We start from the raw sequence: 19,895 nt of genomic DNA on the forward strand, positions 1-19,895 counted from the left end.
ACATGGTAAACCCAGGAATGCAAATTGTGCATGCATAGTGAATTGTATATATTTTATATATAAAATGATCAATCTTCTTGCGTTTTGTATAGCGTGTATAATGTTATGTCACCTATTTTCACGATGTACTTTCGATTTCACATCGAATATACTGAAAATATGAACTTTTTTAAAGAAAATGTAATATACCATTCATTGATATTTCAATCAATTTAAACACAATTGTAAATAAATACGGTATTTTAGAACTTTTCTTTTTTTGTCATTCCTGGTTGACAGTCCCTTTAATATGATTTGCCTTTCAGTTGAAATCTTGAAAAGCATAATATTTCTGTATACATTTATTCTGTTTGCCAACTTATTCCCTTTTCCTGAGATTCCTTGTACATTTTGTCATGATGCTCCCTACCAATTGAGTACATGATTTCAATGTACATGTATGCTAAAGGATTGCTATACGTCTGTGGCAGTTACAGTGTCTATTCTAGAAATCCAAAAGTGGGGAGGACATTCCCCCTAATTTTTTAATGGGGGATGGGGGCATTACCAAGTTCCATGGTATACATTTTCGTTTTAATATTTAATTGTTTTTGCATTATCACATAACATTAAGTCCGTAAACTACAATGGTAACTGCTTTTCATATCAAAGCGCTGAAGGCACTGAATTTGTTCGCTGTTGTTATAATCTTAGACGCAACTCTGTTTTCAAAATTTAGTTATAGCTTTTTATATAGCAAGTTTGAAATGACCACAACCCATTCAAATTTTTAAAGAGTGTGTCTTAAAGCACAGGTCGAGATGTGTTGTTTTTTTTCAAATCATTAATAAAACAGATAATTTTAGGAAAACAGGGCTTAATGCATATGCATTAATTATCATCCCAGTACCAGAAACTCTCTTTAAGCGAAAAACACCACAAAATCAGAAAGTGTCGTCCTTGATTAGCCTGTGCGCATTGCACAGACTAATCAGTGTGCACAGGCTCATCTTATTTGACATGCATTAAGCCCCATTTTCCCTGAAAGCAGCAAATATGTACTGATTTCAATGATAAACACTAGACTGGCCAACGTTGTCTATCAAGCTGTTAAATACTTTTGAATACATACACACTATATGTAGTGTACCAGTGGGAACTATCAACAGGCAGATGGGTTGGTTAGAGCAGACGCTTTTAGCATTCGTCGTCTGCTTAATTTTACTGCAGTTAACATACAGGCAGGGGTTACGGTTCCTACCGTACTTAACGCAGACTGACTTGCAAAATTGCCTCTACATTGTTTGTGAGCTAACGCTACATTTTTGTATTTTTTAAGATTCTAGCGGGCACTATTAGATGCTGTTATTTTGAAAAGTGCCCTGTAAAGATGCGCGCGCATCTAGTCAGCGGGCGCTATATAGAGAATAACAGGTTACTTTCCCATCGTTTTGTAATATATCAGGCGAGGCTTAGAATAATATAACGGCGAGGCTTGCCGAGCCGTTATTTTATTTGTGCCAAGCCTGATATATTTCAAAACGATGGGACAGTAACCTGTTTTTCTGTTTATCATACCACATTTTCCTAAAAATCTGCAAAACAATCCATTTTTTTTTGTATTTAAAATGTGCGGATCCCAGCTGATTTTGCTGATCTTGCTTTTACCCGTTGACATACATGTAGCAATGGCGTTCGAAAAGACGACACAAATAATCGCTTATTTTAAACATCGTATAGAGAAAAGCAGTTGTTTGCACTACGAATTGGAAGAGTTCACCCGCTTTAGTTATAAAAGTCTTGATTTGGAGGTCAGGAATGGGCTGCAGCGACAAATTTAATCGAAGAACACACTTCACCGAATAATTTGGAGACGCCATTTTGGAGATGTGTATTGAAATTGACATTTTGATGATGGTGTCAATATTGACATAAGCATGTTAAACCGTTTGTTTAAATATTTGAGGATTAGCATACAGTTAACTTTCTGTGCAACACTTGCGAGTGCAATGACTATATCGATATATAAGATGTATTGTCCCATTGATGATGTCATTTAACTTATGTAGTGCGGGCTGTGGTGATTTTTTATGTCCCCCACTATAGTAGTGGGGGACATATTGTTTTTGCCCTGTCTGTTGGTTGGTTGCTCTGTTGGTGTGTTTGCGCCAACTTTAACATTTTGCGATAACTTTTGCTATATTGAATATAGCAACTTGATATTTGGAATGCATGTGTATCTCATGGAGCTGCACATTTTGAGTGGTGAAAGGTCAAGGTCATCCTTCAAGGTCAGAGGTCAAATATATGTGGCCAAAATTGCCCATTTTATGAAAACTTTTGCAATATTGCAGATAGCAACTTGATATTTGGCATGCATGTGTATCTCATGGAGCTGCACATTTTGAGTCCTGAAAGGTCAAGGTCATCCTGCAAGGTCAGAGGTCAAATATATGTGGCCCAAATCGCTTATTTTATGAATACTTTTGCAATATTGAAGATAGCAACTTGATATTTGGCATGCATGTGTATCTCATGGAGCTGCACATTTTGAGTGGTGAAAGGTCAAGGTCATCCTTCAAGGTCAGAGGTCAAATATATGTGGCCCAAATTGCTTATTTTATGAATACTTTTGCAATATTGAAGATAGCAACTTGATATTTGGCATGCATGTGTATCTCATGGAGCTGCACATTTTGAGTGGTGAAAGGTCAAGGTCATCCTTCAAGGTCAAATATATGGGTCAAAATTGCTCATGTAGTGTCACTTCTGCAACATTGAAGCTAGCAATTTTATATTTGAAATGCATGTGTATCTCATGGAGCTGCACATTTTGAGTGGTGAAGGGTCACGGTCAAGGTCTTCCTTCAAGGTCAAACGTCATATAGGGGGACATTGTGTTTCACAAACACATCTTGTTAAAAATAAACATTTTTGTGATTTATGACTTTAAACTAGAATACAATAAGTACGTTCTTGGTATCAAATTGTTTTTTTTGTTGAACCTGATTCATGTTGATAGAAATTGTGGACTTAATTGCAAATCCCACGTAACTCCAAACATTGACTGATATAAGAACTTCCTGTTGACCATGATATAAAAAAAATATATCAGGCAACGTTATATCAGGCAGATATCAATGCGGTGGTATGATAAAGTGTAATGTTATTAAATAGTGCCAGCTAGAATGTTAGTTATTTGTAACATTTGTGCAAGTTTTACATCGCAAAGATTTCTTCTTATATACTTAGGGTAAACGAACGATTTGTTTGGCAGGTCAAGAATGTGTGTTTTTTATTATTGATCGCATCTTAAATAATATAAAAAATAAATGCTATATTTGGGATCAATGTTTTGCAACATGTTGTCTGTGATATAAGCAGTTATCTTTATATTAAATGTACCTCAATATGTGAAATGCTTTACAATAAAAATGATAAAGAAGCGAATTTTTCCGTGTCCTACTTTCGCAGGGAGACAACTCGTGCACAACAATAATACTGTACATATCATCAATAGTAACTGATAAATATTGATGGCATTTATATTGAATTTATTTTTATGCCCCCAGTAGGGTGGCATATAGCAGTTGAACTGTCCGTCAGTATGTCAGTCAGTCTGTCCGTCCGTTCGAAAAAAAACTTTAACATTGGCCATAACTTTTTCACTATTGAAGATAGCAACTTGATATTTGGCATGCATGTGTATCTCATGGAGCTGAACATTTTGAGTGGTAAAAGGTGAAGGTCAAGATATCCTTCAAGGTCAAATGTCAAATATATGGCGTCTGTCCGTCCGAAAACTTTAACATTGGCCATAACTTTTTCAATATTGAAGGTAGCAACTTGATATTTGGCATGCATGTGTATCTCATGAAGCTGCACATTTTGAGTGGTGGAATTTCAAGGTAAAAGTCATCCTTCAAGGTCAAAGGTAAAAAAAAAGAATCAAAGCGGCGCAATTGGGGGCATTGTGACGAACACATCTTGTTATTTCTATTGACATTTATCTGCACAAAAATGTTCGGTATAATATAAGAAATAGAAAACCTCACTTCAGGCCCAATGGAAGAATAGTGACAAGCCAGGTAGCCTATTCTGCCATAGGACCCTCAGTGAGGTTTCCTATTTCTTAAATAGCGCCCGCTGACTAGATGCACGCGCATCTTTACAGGGCACTATTCAAAATAACGGACCTGTGAAGTTTATATACGCAAAAAAGAACAAATTCATGTGAGGTATAATATATATTGTTAAACACAATATCATTTTTATTTTTTCCCTTTCATTATTTATTATATATTGTTTGCCATTGTAGGGTAACTCAATTGGTGTGTTAGACATCTTTGGCTTTGAAGACTTCCGCTGGAACAGCTTTGAGCAATTCTGTATTAACTACGCCAATGAGCATCTTCAGTATTACTTCAACCAACATATCTTCAAGTTTGAACAGGTGGGCTTCACTGATAGAATAACAGTGGTTGTACTCACCACAACAAAGTGGGAGGGCTATACCAAATACCATGGATTATGTCCATCTGTCTGTCGGTCAGCAGTCTGTAGAGACAAATTTTTCTGAGGAAGTATTCTTACTATTTTTAACATGCAACATTCAAACTTACTTAAATGGTCCTTATGATGTGAAGTTATGCTAAATAATTATCAACTTAACATTAATCTCAACAACATTTGTCAATGAACATTGTTGTATTTTCTACACATCAATGGGAATTGCATTTCTTTATTAGCTCACCTGGTGTCACCACGAAGTGACATGGTGAGCTTATGTGACCGTGTGATGTCCGGCGTCCGTTGTGTGTGCGTGCGTCCATCCGTCAACAATTTGTTTGTGTAGACAGTAGAGGTCACAGTTTTCATCCAATCTTTATGAAATTTTGTCAGAATGTTTATCTTGATGAAATCTGGGTTGGGAGTGTGTTTGGGTCATCTGGGGTCAAAAACTAGGTCACTAGGTCAAAAACTAGGTCACATAATAGGTCAAATAATAGAAAAACCTTGTGTAGACAATAGAGGTCGCAGTTTTCATCCAATCTTTATGAAATTTGGTCAGAATGTTTATCTTGATGAAATCTGGGTTGAGATTGTATTTGAGTCATCTGGGGTCAAAAACCAGGTCACTAGGTCAAATAATTGAAAAATCATCAACAATTTGTTTGTGTAGACAGTAGAGGTCACAGTTTTCATCCAATGTTTATGAAATTTGGTCAGAATGTTTATTTTGATGAAATCTGGGTTGGGATTATATTTGGGTCATCTGGGGTCAAAAACTAGGTCACTAGGTCAAAAACTAGGTCAAATAATAGAAAAACCTTGTGTAGACAATAGAGGTCGAAGTTTTCATCCAATCTTTATGAAATTTGGTCAGAATGTTTATCTTGATGAATTCTGGCTCGGGAATGTATTTGGGTCATCTGGGGTCAAAAACTAGGTCACTAGGTCAAAAACTAGGTCAAATAATAGAAAAACCTTGTGTAGACAATAGAGGTGGCAGTTTTCATCCAATCTTTATGAAATTCGGTCAGAATGTTTATCTTGATAAAATCTGGGTTGAAATTGTATTTGGGTCATCTGAGATCAAAAACTAGGTCACTGGGTCAAATAATAGAAAAACCTTCAACAATTTGTTTGTGTATACAGTAGAGGTCACAATTTTCATCCAATCTTTATGAAATTTGGTCAGAATGTTTATCTTGATGAAATCTGGGTTGGGATTGTATTTGGGTCATCTGGGGTCAATAACTAGATCACTAGGTCAAAAACTAGGTCACTAGGTGAAATAATAGAAAAACCTTGTATAGACAATAGAGGTCGCAGGTTTCATCCAATCTTTATGAAATTTGGTCAGAATGTTAATCTTGATGATATCTGGGTTGGGATTGTATTTGGGTCATATTGAGTCAAAAACTAGGTCACTAGGTCAAATAATAGAAAAACCTTGTGTAGACAATAGAGGTCACAGTTTTCATCTAATCTTCATGAAATTTGGTCAGAATGTTTGTCTTAATGAAATCTGGGTTTGGATTGTATTTGGGTCACCTGGGGTCAAAAACTAGGTCAATAGGTCAAATATTAGAAAAACCTTGTGTAGACAATAGAGGTCACAGTTTTCATCCAATCTTTATGAAATTTGGTCAGAATGTTAATCTTTGATGAAAACTGGGTTGGGGTTGTATTTGGTTAGTCAGGTGAGCGATTCAGGGCCATCAAAGCCCTCTTGTTTTGTAAGAATTTCAGGTTTAGTATTTTGATCTAAAAATGCATGCTTTTATATCAAAATAGTGTAACAAGAATGAAAGTATTCTGTGTTTACCGTCATAGCAAATCTGAAATGTGTTTGTTATTAGAAAATTGCAGCTATTGTTTTGACTGTGGTGCATTTAAGTTTGTCACATTGTGACAAATAGCATACACAATAATAATCCTTCAAATTAAGTTTGAGAATGGGTGGTGTCACTTTGTCAGTCACACATAAAATGTAATTCACTCATTTTCTCAAACAGTTGAATTGAAACCTTAAATATGTGATCACACATGTTTGACATGCAATGAATACTACCTGTGTGTACTCAGGAGGAGTACAAGAAGGAAGGTATCCAGTGGAAGAACATTGAGTTCATAGACAACACAGACTGTCTGGCGCTATTCTCAAAAAAGGGCAATGGACTGTTTGCACTCATTGATGAAGAATGCAAGTGAGTAACTCTCTCATGTTCCTACATTTTCAGTATAAGAAAGTGTTTTCTTCATTTTTTATATTATCATTTACGGTACATTGTGGTTTTCAAAATTTAACGAGCATTTTAAGAAAAGTATCCTGTATTTTGTGTGGAATAAAGGTTTGAAAAGTTATAAATGTCCGTTATTTCTTGTATTTCTTAGTTTCCACATAAGGAAAATTAAGTGTATATGTAACTTATTTTGTTCATAAAATATAATAGAATTTTATAAATCTGATGGTCAAAGCTGAAGCTAATGTTAAGCATATAATGGCTATTCACCCACAACATTATGAAATACCTTAAGATACTTTGAAGTGTCCATTTATAGGCTAGGAACTATTATAATGACTGACTGTGGCCCTGTTTTGTTTTCCCAGATTTCCTGGAGCAAGTAATGACACCCTCCTGAGCAAGTTCAATCACCACCATGCCAAGGGTAATGTGTACTATGAAGCACCACAGAAGAAGGAACTCGCATTCACCGTCGTACACTATGCTGGCAAGGTGAAATACCAGATCAAGGTAAGACATTGTCTATAATTGATTGTATGAGCTGCGTTCTTAGAAAACTGGGCTTAATTCATTTGCGTCAAGTGTCATCCCAGATTAGCCTGAGCAGTCAGCACAGGCTAATCAGGGACGATGCTTTCTGCTTATATAAGAATATTTTGTTTAAAGGAAGATTTTTATAAACCAAAAATTAGTCTAGTTGGAAAGTGTTCTCCTGGATTCACCTGTGAAAATTGTTTGGGCTCATTTGGGATGACACTGCACACATGAATAAGTTGTGTTTTCTCCGACGGCAGCTTAATTCAATTTTCTTTTTAATTGACTGTTATGTATTTTATGTTTCTGATAATTGAACAATACCTGTGCAATGTTCTTGAAAGTTGTCTAATATCTGTTTCATTTCTTCACTATTAGATTTGTAGTTGCTTTTGCTCATGTTCTGACTCAAAAGGTTTACAGTCAAACAATTAAGTCACAACAGAATGGCTGACCGTATTGTCAGTACAATGTCATGAATTGATTCCATGGATTAATGACTCATTTAATGTCCTTCAGTGTACATTCATGACTACACCTTTTCACAATTCACACACACGCAAAAAGAAAGGGCTTAACAAAAAAAAAACATTTATATCAATAACTAGCTTTCTGAAATGTATATAATAATTAAATTATAACGAAATAAATGACGCAAATATTATTTTCCGCAAGATTTTCTCACTAGTAAAATCATTAAATGCCCACAACGTTTATGTTCTGCAGGTTGTCTTTCACAAGTCTTTGTAGAACTATTTTGTTTTGATGGATTGCCCTTCATTAGTAATTGTTTGCTCACAAATATTGTGTTCTGCAGGATTGTCTTTCACTTGTAAAATTATTATAGGTTTACGGCTATTAAGTTCCACAATATTTCTCTCACTATTTATGTTATTATGCTAACATTCTTTTTTCAGGATTTCAGGGAGAAGAACAGTGATCAAATAAGGACAGACATAGTTGCCAATCTCAAGAGCAGCAGTCTTGCGTTTGTGCGGGTACTCATGAGTTAGTGTCATAGACCGGTAGTATCAATTAGCAGCAGTCCATATCTATCCAAATTTTTCAATTGACATTTAACATATCCAAAATAAAAATTAAAAACACACATTCAAATTTGTGATATGATAGGAATTTTGGTAGTCTGTAATCAATTAGTTTCCGTTTGCAATAGCTGATGATGCCTCTGATGTAAATATAAGTGTAAATTCTGCTCATTTGCCAACATAGACATTATTAAGTGCATTTCTTTCAAAAGAAGAAATAATTTGCAGTGCAACAAATGACATTCATTTATCCATTTTGAAATGAAATCTACTGAATGGACTGCAGCTGTTGCCATGCCTTTCATGTTTTCTACATTTGTGGGTTACAATACCAAGGATTGCAATCTACACTTCTCTGCTTATTTTCTGCTTGTGAATGAAACAAGTTTGTAAACGCATTATCATGAGATGCATTGAATTGGCTTAGGTAAAGGGACTTTAAACTAATATGAAATATTTTATTGTTTGATTAGGAATGGGAAAGGATTGATTGGGGTTGACAATGGCCTCTCCTATTCTTGCTTGTTCTGAATTTAATCAATCATTATTCATTCTTATATACAAACCTCAAACATTTTTCTTCTACTGTATGGGTTACATAGATCTAAACAGAAATATATCTGGTATGAAAACAGGAAGTACTTTAGCTCACATTTATTATATACTTAATATTTAACAGCAAGTCACTTGCCATTATTCTGCTCTTAATTTCAGTACTGATTCCTTGTCTTTTGTGTAGGTGTGGATCCAGTGGCAGTTTTGAGATGGACAATTATCAAAACCCTCATCAAGAGCGTGTTTGCATTTGTAAAAGCAGGCAAAACATACCGCATGCGTGGAGGTATATAGTTGAATGTTGCAGTGCTTTTGGGCTGAAGTTATTGAATGCTATGTGGTTTCTTCATTGAAAATATATTTAAAAATATTCATTCACACATTTGGTTTTATTACTTGTCTTTCGTTATTTTCTCATACTAACTTCCATTAAATATCTTGATATTTTAAATATCAATTTTGCTTAGCCACAGTACACACGAGTTGATGTGTCTTGAATTGTCAATATGAATGATTAAAACTTTTATATACATTTACTCAGTTTCTACACATGTTAATGTATTGGACAATTTCCCTCCATCCAAGCTGTTTGGCTCGTGCTTTTCTCTGTGAACTTTCTTGTAAATCTTCTGCATATGAGCCTAGTAATGTAAAAATGGGTCTTATGGAATATGCTGCCAAAATAGCCTGGTAAGGTGATCTGTTGTCCGCTTATTAGACCATAGAACCATGCATGACTTTAAACCAGACAGCGGATCTCCTTACTAGACTCCATGATTGTGCAGGAAGGTATGGAGCTACACTGGCTGCATATGGCATAAGATACACGACATGGCTTGTATATGGGAATGTACTTTCTGTTTTTTGCTCTCTGTCCACTTTCCTATGTTTGAAAGTAAACATTGTTAGATATGATTTAAATGATATTCGTTTGTTGCGAGAGATAATGGATTTTAATTAACTAATGATGAAAGAAATTAATTATTATACTAGTGGTGCATCTTTGAGTAAGAATATCTTTAAAAAGGAGTCAATAAAAATTGATAAGCTATCAAAAAGCAACAGGTTTATTTTTGTTTAATGCCTGATCCACAATTAATTTTTTAGCTCACCTGATTGCTCAGGTGAGCTTTTGTGACCGGTCTTTGTCCGTCTTCCATCTGTCTGTCAATCCGTCGTCCACATTTGGTTTGTAAACACTCTAGAGGCCACATTTATTGTCCGATCTTCATGAAACTTGGTCAGAAGATTTGTCCCAATGAAATCTCTATCGAGTTTGAAACTGGGTCATGTTTGGTCAAAAACTAGGTCACTAGGTCAAAAAAAAAGAAAAAGCTTGTTAACACTGTAGAAGTCACATTTAATGCCTAATCTTCATGTAACTTTGTCTATATGACTGTGTTAATGATATGTTGGTTGAGTTTAAAAGTGGTTCCGGTCCATTGAAAAACATGGCCGCAGTGGGCGGGGCAGTTTTATGTCTATAGAGAAACCTTGTACCGTAATCACTCTAGAAGTCACAATTTTTGCCCATTCATCATGAAAGTTAATCAAAACAATGGATTTATTGATATGTCGAACGAGTTTGAAAATGGTCCAGATCGGTGAAAAAATATGGCCGCCAGTGGGCGGGGCATTTTTCTCTATATGTATATAGTGAAAACATGTGAACACTCTAGAAGTCACATTTTTTGCCCAATTTTCATTAAATTTGGTCAGAACATTTGTTTCCTCGATACGAGAGTTGAGTTGGAAAATGGTTCCGGTCAGTTGAATAACGTGGCTGCTGCGGGGGGGGACTATATACTACATATGTGACTATATAAAGAAAACCTTGTGATCGAACACTATAGAAGTCACATTTTTTGCCTAATCATCATGAAACTTAGTCAATACATTGGTTTTATTGATTTCTTGGACAAGTTGGAAAATGGCTCAAATCGGTGAAACACACTTTTTAGCTCACCTGATTGCTCAGGTGAGATTTTAGGATTTGTCTTTGTCCGCTGTCCGTCCGTCCACATTTGGTTTGTAAACACTCTATCATTCACATTTCTCAAGCATTCTTTATCAAAGTTGCTGAAAGATCTCAGTCAAGTTTGATGATGAGCAAAAACACATAATTAATGCCATAATTATTGCCCTTAGATTGTCCAAATTTTCATTATATTATACAAAATCCTTGTAAGCAAAGTTTGATGTTTGGGGGGTCAACTCAAAATACAGGTCACCATTTCAAATCTTACAAAAACAAAAACACTCCCTACGCCAGAGTTTTGGTTCAATAATGATGAAACTTGACCAGGATGTTTGTCTGGTCGATATCTAGGTCATGTTTGACATTAGGTAAAGATTGAATAAACCGACTCCTCTCAGGTGAGCAAACTAGGGCCATCTTGGCCCTCTTGTTTAAAGATATTTCTTGTCTAAAATAGCTGCCGTGTAGCTTTAAAGCTCAGTAGGGGGCATTGTGTTTCACAAATACAGCTCTTGTTTTATTTCTACTATTATAGACAATCCCAGAAATTGATAACTCCCGGATTACCGCCCCTGAATACTCGCGCGCGCCTCCTAAACGGTACTGAAGAAAACAACAGTTATGTTTGTAAAGTTCCCTGAACAAAATAAGAAGGCGAAACGATTTTATCGAATATATTTGAAGATTTAAAAAGTTTCTGTTATCGATCTGATAATAACATAATAGTTCATGTTTTTTAATATCAGTTATTTTGTAATTATAATAAATAAGGTTCATCTGCATTCAATTAAGAGTAATAAAACTCAGCATCAGAACAGGGACCTATTTGTATAGGTCCCTGGCGAGAATAAGGTCTTAATTGTCATTAAACATGTTATTTAAAGGTGACACGTGATATGTTATCTTAATTACGGTATCTACACATGTGCAGACATTTGGTGTCACAGGCATACCCATAAACGCTTTAGAGCGATTTTTAAATAAAAGAAATTGCTAAATAGCACTTTAGTTTTAGACTCAACCAGTTACATACTTTTAATTAAAAAAAGTTTGCCTCTACCTGAAATCTTAAAGAGGTACACTAATAAATATATCTGGTTCAATTTTATAATCACAAACTTCACTTCCGCTATAGATTTTTATATTACCTTTAAAATGACACGTACAAGGGAAATATTAATATCGAAATGGAAAATGTTTAGACAAACAAAGATATGTACTATTCAATAAAAAAAAGTCAGCCTCGGTCTTGAATCTTACAAAGTTTTTTATTGAGTACACTCGGAACTATAGAAGTACGGCATAAAATAGGAAATAATACAGGCTTAAACAAAGGCAGATATCTACTTTTCAATAAAATTGTCTACCTCGTCCTGAAATCTTTCAAATTTACGCTTATTAATATGTCCGGCACTATTAACGCTCAAATCACATTTATTTCGGACTTAAGATATTTCTATAACCTTTATAATTTTCATTGAATAATTTTATTCCATAAAGAGATAATTAAATTTTATACAAAGGCATTACTGAAAGGTATACTTAAAAAGCAAACTCGGCCTTAAACGTTACGTGTTGTCACTGAATATTGATGCAGAGACACATATTTTATAAATCTATCGTGTATATTTCTTATTTAACTTATATTGATTAACGATAAGATACAAATGACACTTGGTTTCATGTTTCAATTGTTTTCTATCCTACTGTGCGAAGTCATAAAGTACTGTTTATTGAAATAAAGCGGGTGTTTGTTATGATTACGCTGTAATCTGCCAAATTCTTCAGTACCGTCAGGATCAGCGGGTCACGTGATAGCCAATATGGCGGCGGTCAATTAATCGATTCTGGGATTGTCTATTATATTGTGGCATTTAAAGTGAAAATACAAAAAAACATGGCATGCCTTTCATCATCAGAACAACATATAGGAAAGTGGAACACATTTAATGTTTAGCTCATCTATTTTTTTTTTAAATTATGAGCTATTGTCATCACTTTGGCGTCGGCGTCCGGTTAAGTTTTGCGTTTAGGTCCACTTTTCTCAGAAAGTATCAATGCTATTGCATTCAAACTTGGTACACTTACTTACTATCATGAGAGGACTGGGCAGGCAAATTAAGATAACTCTGGCGTGCAATTTGACAGAATTATGTGCCCTTTTTGTACTTAGAAAATTGAAAATTTTGGTTAAGTTTTGCGTTTAGGTCCACTTTTTATGCCCCCCTTCGAAGAAGAGGGGGTATATTGCTTTGCTCATTTCGGTCAGTCGGTCGGTCGGTCGGTCGGTCAGTCGGTAGGTCGGTCGGTCGGCCGGTCCGTCCACCAGGTGGTTGTCGTATGATAAGTCAAGAACGCATACGCCTAGGATCATGAAACTTCATAGGTAGATTGATCATGACTCGCAGATGACCCCTATTGATTTTGAGGTCACTAGGTCAAAGGTCAAGGTCACGGTGACCCGAAATAGTAAAATGGTTTTCGGATGATAACTCAAGAATGCATATGCCTAGGATCATGAAACTTCATGGGTAAATTGATCATGATTTGCAGATGACCCCTATTGATTTTGAGGTCACTAGGTCAAAGGTCAAGGTCACGGTGACCCGCAATAGTAAAATGGTTTCCGGATGATAACTCAAGAATGCATACGCCTAGGATCATGAAACTTCATGGGTGGATTGATCTTGAGTCGCAGATGACCCCTATTGATTTTGAGGTCACTTGGTCAAAGGTCAAGGTCACGGTGACCCGAAATAGTAAAATGGTTTCCGGATGATAACTCAAGAATGCATACACCTAGGATCATGAAACTTCATGGGTAGATTGATCAAGACTCGCAGATGACCCCTATTGATTTTGAGGACACTAGGTCAAAGGTCAAGGTCACGGTGACCCGAAATAGTAAAATGGTTTTCGGATGATTACTCAAGAACGCATATGCCTAGGATCATGAAACTTCATAGGTAGATTGATCATGACTCGCAGATGACCCCTATTGATTTTGAGGTCACAAGGTCAAAGGTCAAGGTCACGGTGACCCGAAATAGTAAAATGATTTTTGGATGATAACTCAAGAACGCTTTTGCCTAGGATCATGACACTTCATAGGTACATTGATCGTGACTCGCAGATGACCCCTATTGATTTTCAGGTCACTAGTTTATTCTGTTTTCACACTGTCCAGTAAAGAGACTTACAAATTGAATTTTTGACACATGTTAATTCATAATGATGTATAAGCCTTTGTTTCTGTGCCAGTAAATACTATGTTTATGGAAATGACGTGAGAATTCAACATTTAAAAACCAATGTAATATGATATGTAATATTATATGGCAACAGGACAGTTGTGATTTGCTGGGTCAATTCTATTTAGCTTGACCATCCAAGCGGTTGATAGCTTTGACAAACTGGTGGTCTGAAACATTGAGAAAATGTCACGTTTCACTGACAATAAATCAAACATGTAATTCTTGCTACGCAACTTGCATTTAATTTTGTCAATTCAAATTATACATACAAATAAAAAATTAATTTTTAATCTGCTTGTTAATTGAAAAACAGCAACACAGTTTGTATGTATAAAACAATGTTAATACATAAATAGGATCAAGCATATTAAAATATCAACTTAGATTTAGTTTCCTTTACTGTACAGGATTTGTAAAGTTAGGTTAATATTTGTGTATTGAACAAAAATAACAACAGTGTAAAGAAAAGTTAATTTGGGGATGTTCTATCCAAACCCTGAGAGTTCAGATTTCCTCAAATGCCAAGTAAAGATTGTAAATTTCAACCCACTCGTCTGGTTTTGTTTTCAGAGGCACATATAATTAACTTTTAGGCTTAGTGTCTCATTTGTACATGCATTACTGTATTAACTCCAAATCAACTAGTACAAGTGGTAGGCCAGTATTACATGGACTGGTGTTCACTGTTTACACAGTTACACAACCCCATCTGATACTGGTCAGTATCTTGGCAAGTGGCCAAAGTTGGGAGTGGAATTAATGGTCTATTACATAACTGACTTCTGTGTGTGGTAAACACATGATACTGGTCATGTGGTCAAGTTGCACTTATATACATTTGCCCAATACACAACACTAGCCTTGGCTATTTTTAATCAGATTGCATTGCTATCTATGGTGGTAATTGACTAGGGGAGTTAACTGCTATAAATAACATGTTTCATTACCATTAATAAATAAAACATAACAAATTGTGTGCACGTTTCACATATTGTCAAATAAGTAAAAATGTGTGAAAGGAATCCAAAAAATCAAAGACTCAATCATATAATGGATATAATAGATTAGTATAGGTCCTGATTGGTTTTTGCACTATTAATTGGATACATTTCACAGGTCATTGACATACAGTGACAAAAAACATATTCACACAATGGCTGTCACTACAACGGAGAGCCCATATGGGGGGCATGCATGTTTTACAAACAGCCCTTGTCTGTGATGACTTCAAGCCGACCAGGTGACTAGAATCGGCTTGAAGTCACCCCAGGGTGACATGAATCGGCTTCTAGTCACCCCCGGGTGGCTTCAAGCCATTTCAGGTCGACAATGACCCAACGAGCATAGCGCATTGGGTCATTGTCGACCTGAAATGACTTCTAGTCAACCCAGGGTGACTTCAAGCCATTTCAGGTCGACAATGACCCATTGAGCTTTGGTTTAGAATCACCTTTATGCATTAGCAACCTTAAAGCCTCTATAACGCTCAAAATCAACGAAATTTTCGTGAAGTATTTCGTAAAATAAAGTTAACACCTAAACAATCAGTGTTCCTTATAGCAATAGCCACAATTTCAACGCGAGATGTGGTATGATAACATAGATTTTTGTAGATACAAAATGCTCGGTTTTAGTTATTTGTGACGCAAATTATACCATTTTAATTTCCCGCATATATATCTATTCATATGACATACGAACACTAAAATGGTACCATGTTAATTAATGTTCATGTGTCGTATGAATAGATATTGTTGCGGGAAATTGAAATGGAATTAAATATGCAAAACAATAATAGAAACGACCATTTTGTATCTACAAACATCTATTTTACCAGACCACATCTGGCGTTGAAATTTCGGCAATTGCCATAAGGAACACTGATTTTTAATTGTTTATCTTTATTTAACGATATATTTTACGAAATTTTCGTTGATTTTGAGTAGTAATGGGGCCTTAATAATTTGTTTATTTAGAATTACAATTAGTAATGAATTGGATTTGGAAACATAACTTACATTGCAATAATATTTGTGTATAACTGTTATGTAATAGATATGCAAAATATTGTTTAATAAATATTCGCGGAAACACATGAACATTCCAGTGGTATATTTTTGCATAAATTATTAACATTTTATATGTCATATGATAATGATACACCATGTTTTTAATTATGTATGATAATTACAAGGTGATTAAATTGTAAAGAATGTTCGATTTGAGTTTTGAAATTACACGTTTAGTTTACTAAGATAAATTAAAATATCGTTGATCAAGGTTGAGGATTCCAATGTTGTTTTAACTTTCAAATCCTATATATATATATATATGTATGTGAATTCAACCAAATTTCTACGTGAATTTAACGTTTTCCAACGTAACTTTAAAAACCAAATGTGAGTTCAACCAAATTTCAACGTTGATTGAACGTTTTCCAACGTTGAAACAACGTTGATCTGAAGTTGAATTAAGGTTGGATCCTCAACGTTCTCTCAAATTTCAAAATCAAATATAAATCCAACCAATTTTCAACGTTGAATCTGACGTAGTTTCAACGTTGAATCAACGTTATTTTCAACGTTGAAACAACGTTGATTTAACGTTGATATCGACGTTGATTTTAGGTTGATGCCTCAACGTTGTCTCAACTTTCAAAATCAAATATAAATCCGACCAATTTTCAACGTTGAATCTGACGTTGATTCAACGTTGAATCAACATTACTGTGGCTGCTGGGATCCCACACGCCCCACCCCAGAATCCCCCCCCCCCCCCCCCAAAAAAAAGAGTAATTTTTTTTTTAAAGATCCTATAATAAATGACCACACCCTCACACTATACCCCCGGATCCCCCCCCCCCACAATTATAATTTTTTTTTTTTTTTAAACATGGTTAAAAAACACAAATATTCCTTTTTATTATTTTATTTTTTAAAGACCGTCCAAGCATCCAACCCAAGAATCCCCCCCCCCCAAAAAATATTTTTTTTTGCTTTTATTCCCTTATTTTTGGAAGATAATGTAATAAATGACCACATCCCCACACTATACACCCCTCCCCACCCCTCCCTCCTTCGTGCTTGAAGTATTGAGATAGGTCCCTTCACCTTTTAAAAAAAAAATAGATGAGCGGTCTGCACCCGCAAGGCGGTGGTGCTCTTGTTAGTATTATGATGTGCAAGTGGAACTTATTTGTTATTTGACATTTTATGTATTTTATTTTGTTATTTTTAGTATTATGATCTGCATTATAATCAGTATGCTTAATTGGTGTTTTTTCACAGGTCCTGACGAAGCAGTGCTTCAGAAAAGATCACAAGCCAAGGGAGACAACCTTGACAATCCAGATCTTGAATCTAGTCATGTTTTGACGTAAGATTTGTTTCCCTTTACAAGCCAACATGAATTAAATTGATCCCAGTCATGGCCACTACAAGTTGATAAACACTTTGCAAAAGCACAACTTTTTCTTCTCTGTATTCCTGGACATTTTTGACTCGACCACACTTGATTCTAGAATGCTGCTCTATCATAAATATATATATATATATATATATATATATATATATATATATATATATATATATATATATTATATAATGTGCATTTCAAAGGTATTAAACATTGCAGTTATGTGCATTAAGTTCTTAAATGTTTTTGTCCTTTTAAGCTCACCTGAGCACAAGGTGGTCACAGTGGCTTATTGTGACCGCTTTTGTCTGTCGTGCGTTGTGCGGCGTGCAGTGTCAACATTTGCCTTGTTAACACTCGCGAGGCCACATTTATTGTCCGATCTTCATGAAATTCGGTCAGAAGATTTGTGCCAACAATATCTTTGACGAGTTCGAAAATGGTTCCGGTTGGTTGAACAACATGGCTGCCTGGGAGCAGGGCATTTTTCCGTTTATGTCTTTAGTAAAAACTTGTTAACACTCACATTTATAGTCCAATCTTCATGAAACTTGGTCAGAACATTTGTTTTAATAATATCTTGGATTAGTTCAAAAATGGTTTTGGTCCGTTAAAAAACATGGCTTCCAGGGGGCAGTTAAGTTTTCCTTGGATATTGTAAAACCTTGTTAGCACTCTAAAGGTGACATATATAGTTCACTTTTAATGATACTTTAACAGAACTTTTGTTCTAATGATATCTTGGGCTGCACTGAACAGGTCAGTTCCTTTGTATCTCTAAGGAGCAACTTAGGGCCTTTCAAACCCACTTGTTTATATTATTTCATAGTTATATCAAAAAATTATTGTCTGCTATTCTGCAGAAATGTTGTGAGTCTCTTGATGCCCATTTTATTTTTAAAGTCTATTAATTATTTTGTAACATGATTATTTGTATAGCTTTTAATAGCACTTGTAAATGTGCTTGAATAATTTTTAATATTCACTAAGTTAATAGTGTTTTTGTGAAGGTTTTATTGTACAGTAGCTATCTGTGTAGGTATGCCAGCTAAATGTTATTGTCACAGATCATCATAGATGTAATGGTATGGTCAGCCTAAATTTGTATTTTCTTTTAAGTTTCTACACATGTGCACAAACAATTTCCTTAATCAAGAGAAATTGAATCAGTTCAGTTTAAGTTGTCTCCCTTTATCTGATAATTGTTTATAATTAACCCCATTTGTATCAAAATAAATATATTTTTAGTCGTGTTGACCTTGACCTTGGAATTATTGACGTAATTCTTTCGTGCCACACACCGTGCCATGATGGTGAACAAATGTGCCAAATGATTTTAAAATCTCACAATGAATGACATAGATATGGCCCGAACAAGCTCATTTATGGCCATTTCTGATCTTTGAACTTAATGTGTGACCTTGACCTTGGAGATATCTTCGTAATTCTTTCGCGCGACACACCGTCTAATGATGGTGAACAAATGTGCCAAATGATTTTAAAATCTGACAATGAACGACAAAGTTATGGCCCAGACAAGCTCATTTATAGCCATTTTTGACCTTTGAACTCAAATTGTGACCTTGACCTTGGAGATATCGACATAATTCTTTTCGCGTGACACACCGTCTAATGAAGGTGAACAAATGTGCCAAATGATTTTAAAATCTCACAATGAACGACAAAGTTATGGCCCGGACAAGCTTGTTCCGCCCGCAAGCCAGCCAGCCCGCCAGTTCGCCCGCCCACTGACATTCGCGAATCTTATAACCAGTTTTTAGCTCCACTGGCCAGAGGCCAGCAGGGCTTATGTCATGGTCCTGTGTCTGTCGTGCGTGCGTCTGTCCGTGTGTTTACTTTTTCTTTAAACATCTTCTCCTCCTAAACTACTGGTCCAATTTTGATGAAATTTCTCAGGAATGTTCATGGGGTGAACCTCTTTCAAATTTGTTCAAATTATGCCCCTGGGGTCAAATTTGACCCTGCCCCTGGGGGTCAAAAAATGGAGAATTTGCTTATTTAAGGCCTATTTTGTGAAAACTTAAAAAAATCTTCTCATCCATAACCATTGAGCCTAGGGCTACCAAATGTGGCATGTAGTGACATCTTATAGTTCTCTACCAAGTTTCTTCGAATTATAGCCCTGGGGTCAAATTTGACCCTGCCCCGGGGGTCAAAAAATTGAAAATTTGCTTATATAAGACCTATTTTGTGCAAACTTTAAAATCTTCTTGTCCATTGCTGTATGGCATAGGGCTTCCAAATTTGGTATGTAATGACATCTAATAGTCCTCTACCAAGTTTGTTCAAATTAAGCCCCTCGGATCAAATTTGACCGTTCCCCAGGGGTCACAAAATTAAACATGCTTATATTGGGCCCATT

At 35.5% G+C, this 19,895-nt stretch overlaps 1 protein-coding gene across 1 annotated transcript in view; it reads left to right on the forward strand.

The window, feature by feature from the left end:
• The window catches only part of LOC127878006 (unconventional myosin-IXa-like), a 94,004-nt gene that overhangs the window by 41,323 nt on the left and 32,786 nt on the right, over positions 1 to 19,895 (forward strand). Inside the window, exons 9-14 of the mRNA XM_052424362.1 lie at positions 4,298 to 4,432; positions 6,571 to 6,692; positions 7,097 to 7,241; positions 8,183 to 8,273; positions 9,051 to 9,152; positions 17,386 to 17,473. Of these exons, the coding sequence (XP_052280322.1) occupies positions 4,298 to 4,432; positions 6,571 to 6,692; positions 7,097 to 7,241; positions 8,183 to 8,273; positions 9,051 to 9,152; positions 17,386 to 17,473 (683 nt within the window). The remainder of the gene's footprint in view (positions 1 to 4,297; positions 4,433 to 6,570; positions 6,693 to 7,096; positions 7,242 to 8,182; positions 8,274 to 9,050; positions 9,153 to 17,385; positions 17,474 to 19,895) is intronic.

Source organism: Dreissena polymorpha, chromosome 4 (genome assembly GCF_020536995.1).
Source record: "Dreissena polymorpha isolate Duluth1 chromosome 4, UMN_Dpol_1.0, whole genome shotgun sequence".
NCBI classification, from domain to species: domain Eukaryota; kingdom Metazoa; phylum Mollusca; class Bivalvia; order Myida; family Dreissenidae; genus Dreissena; species Dreissena polymorpha.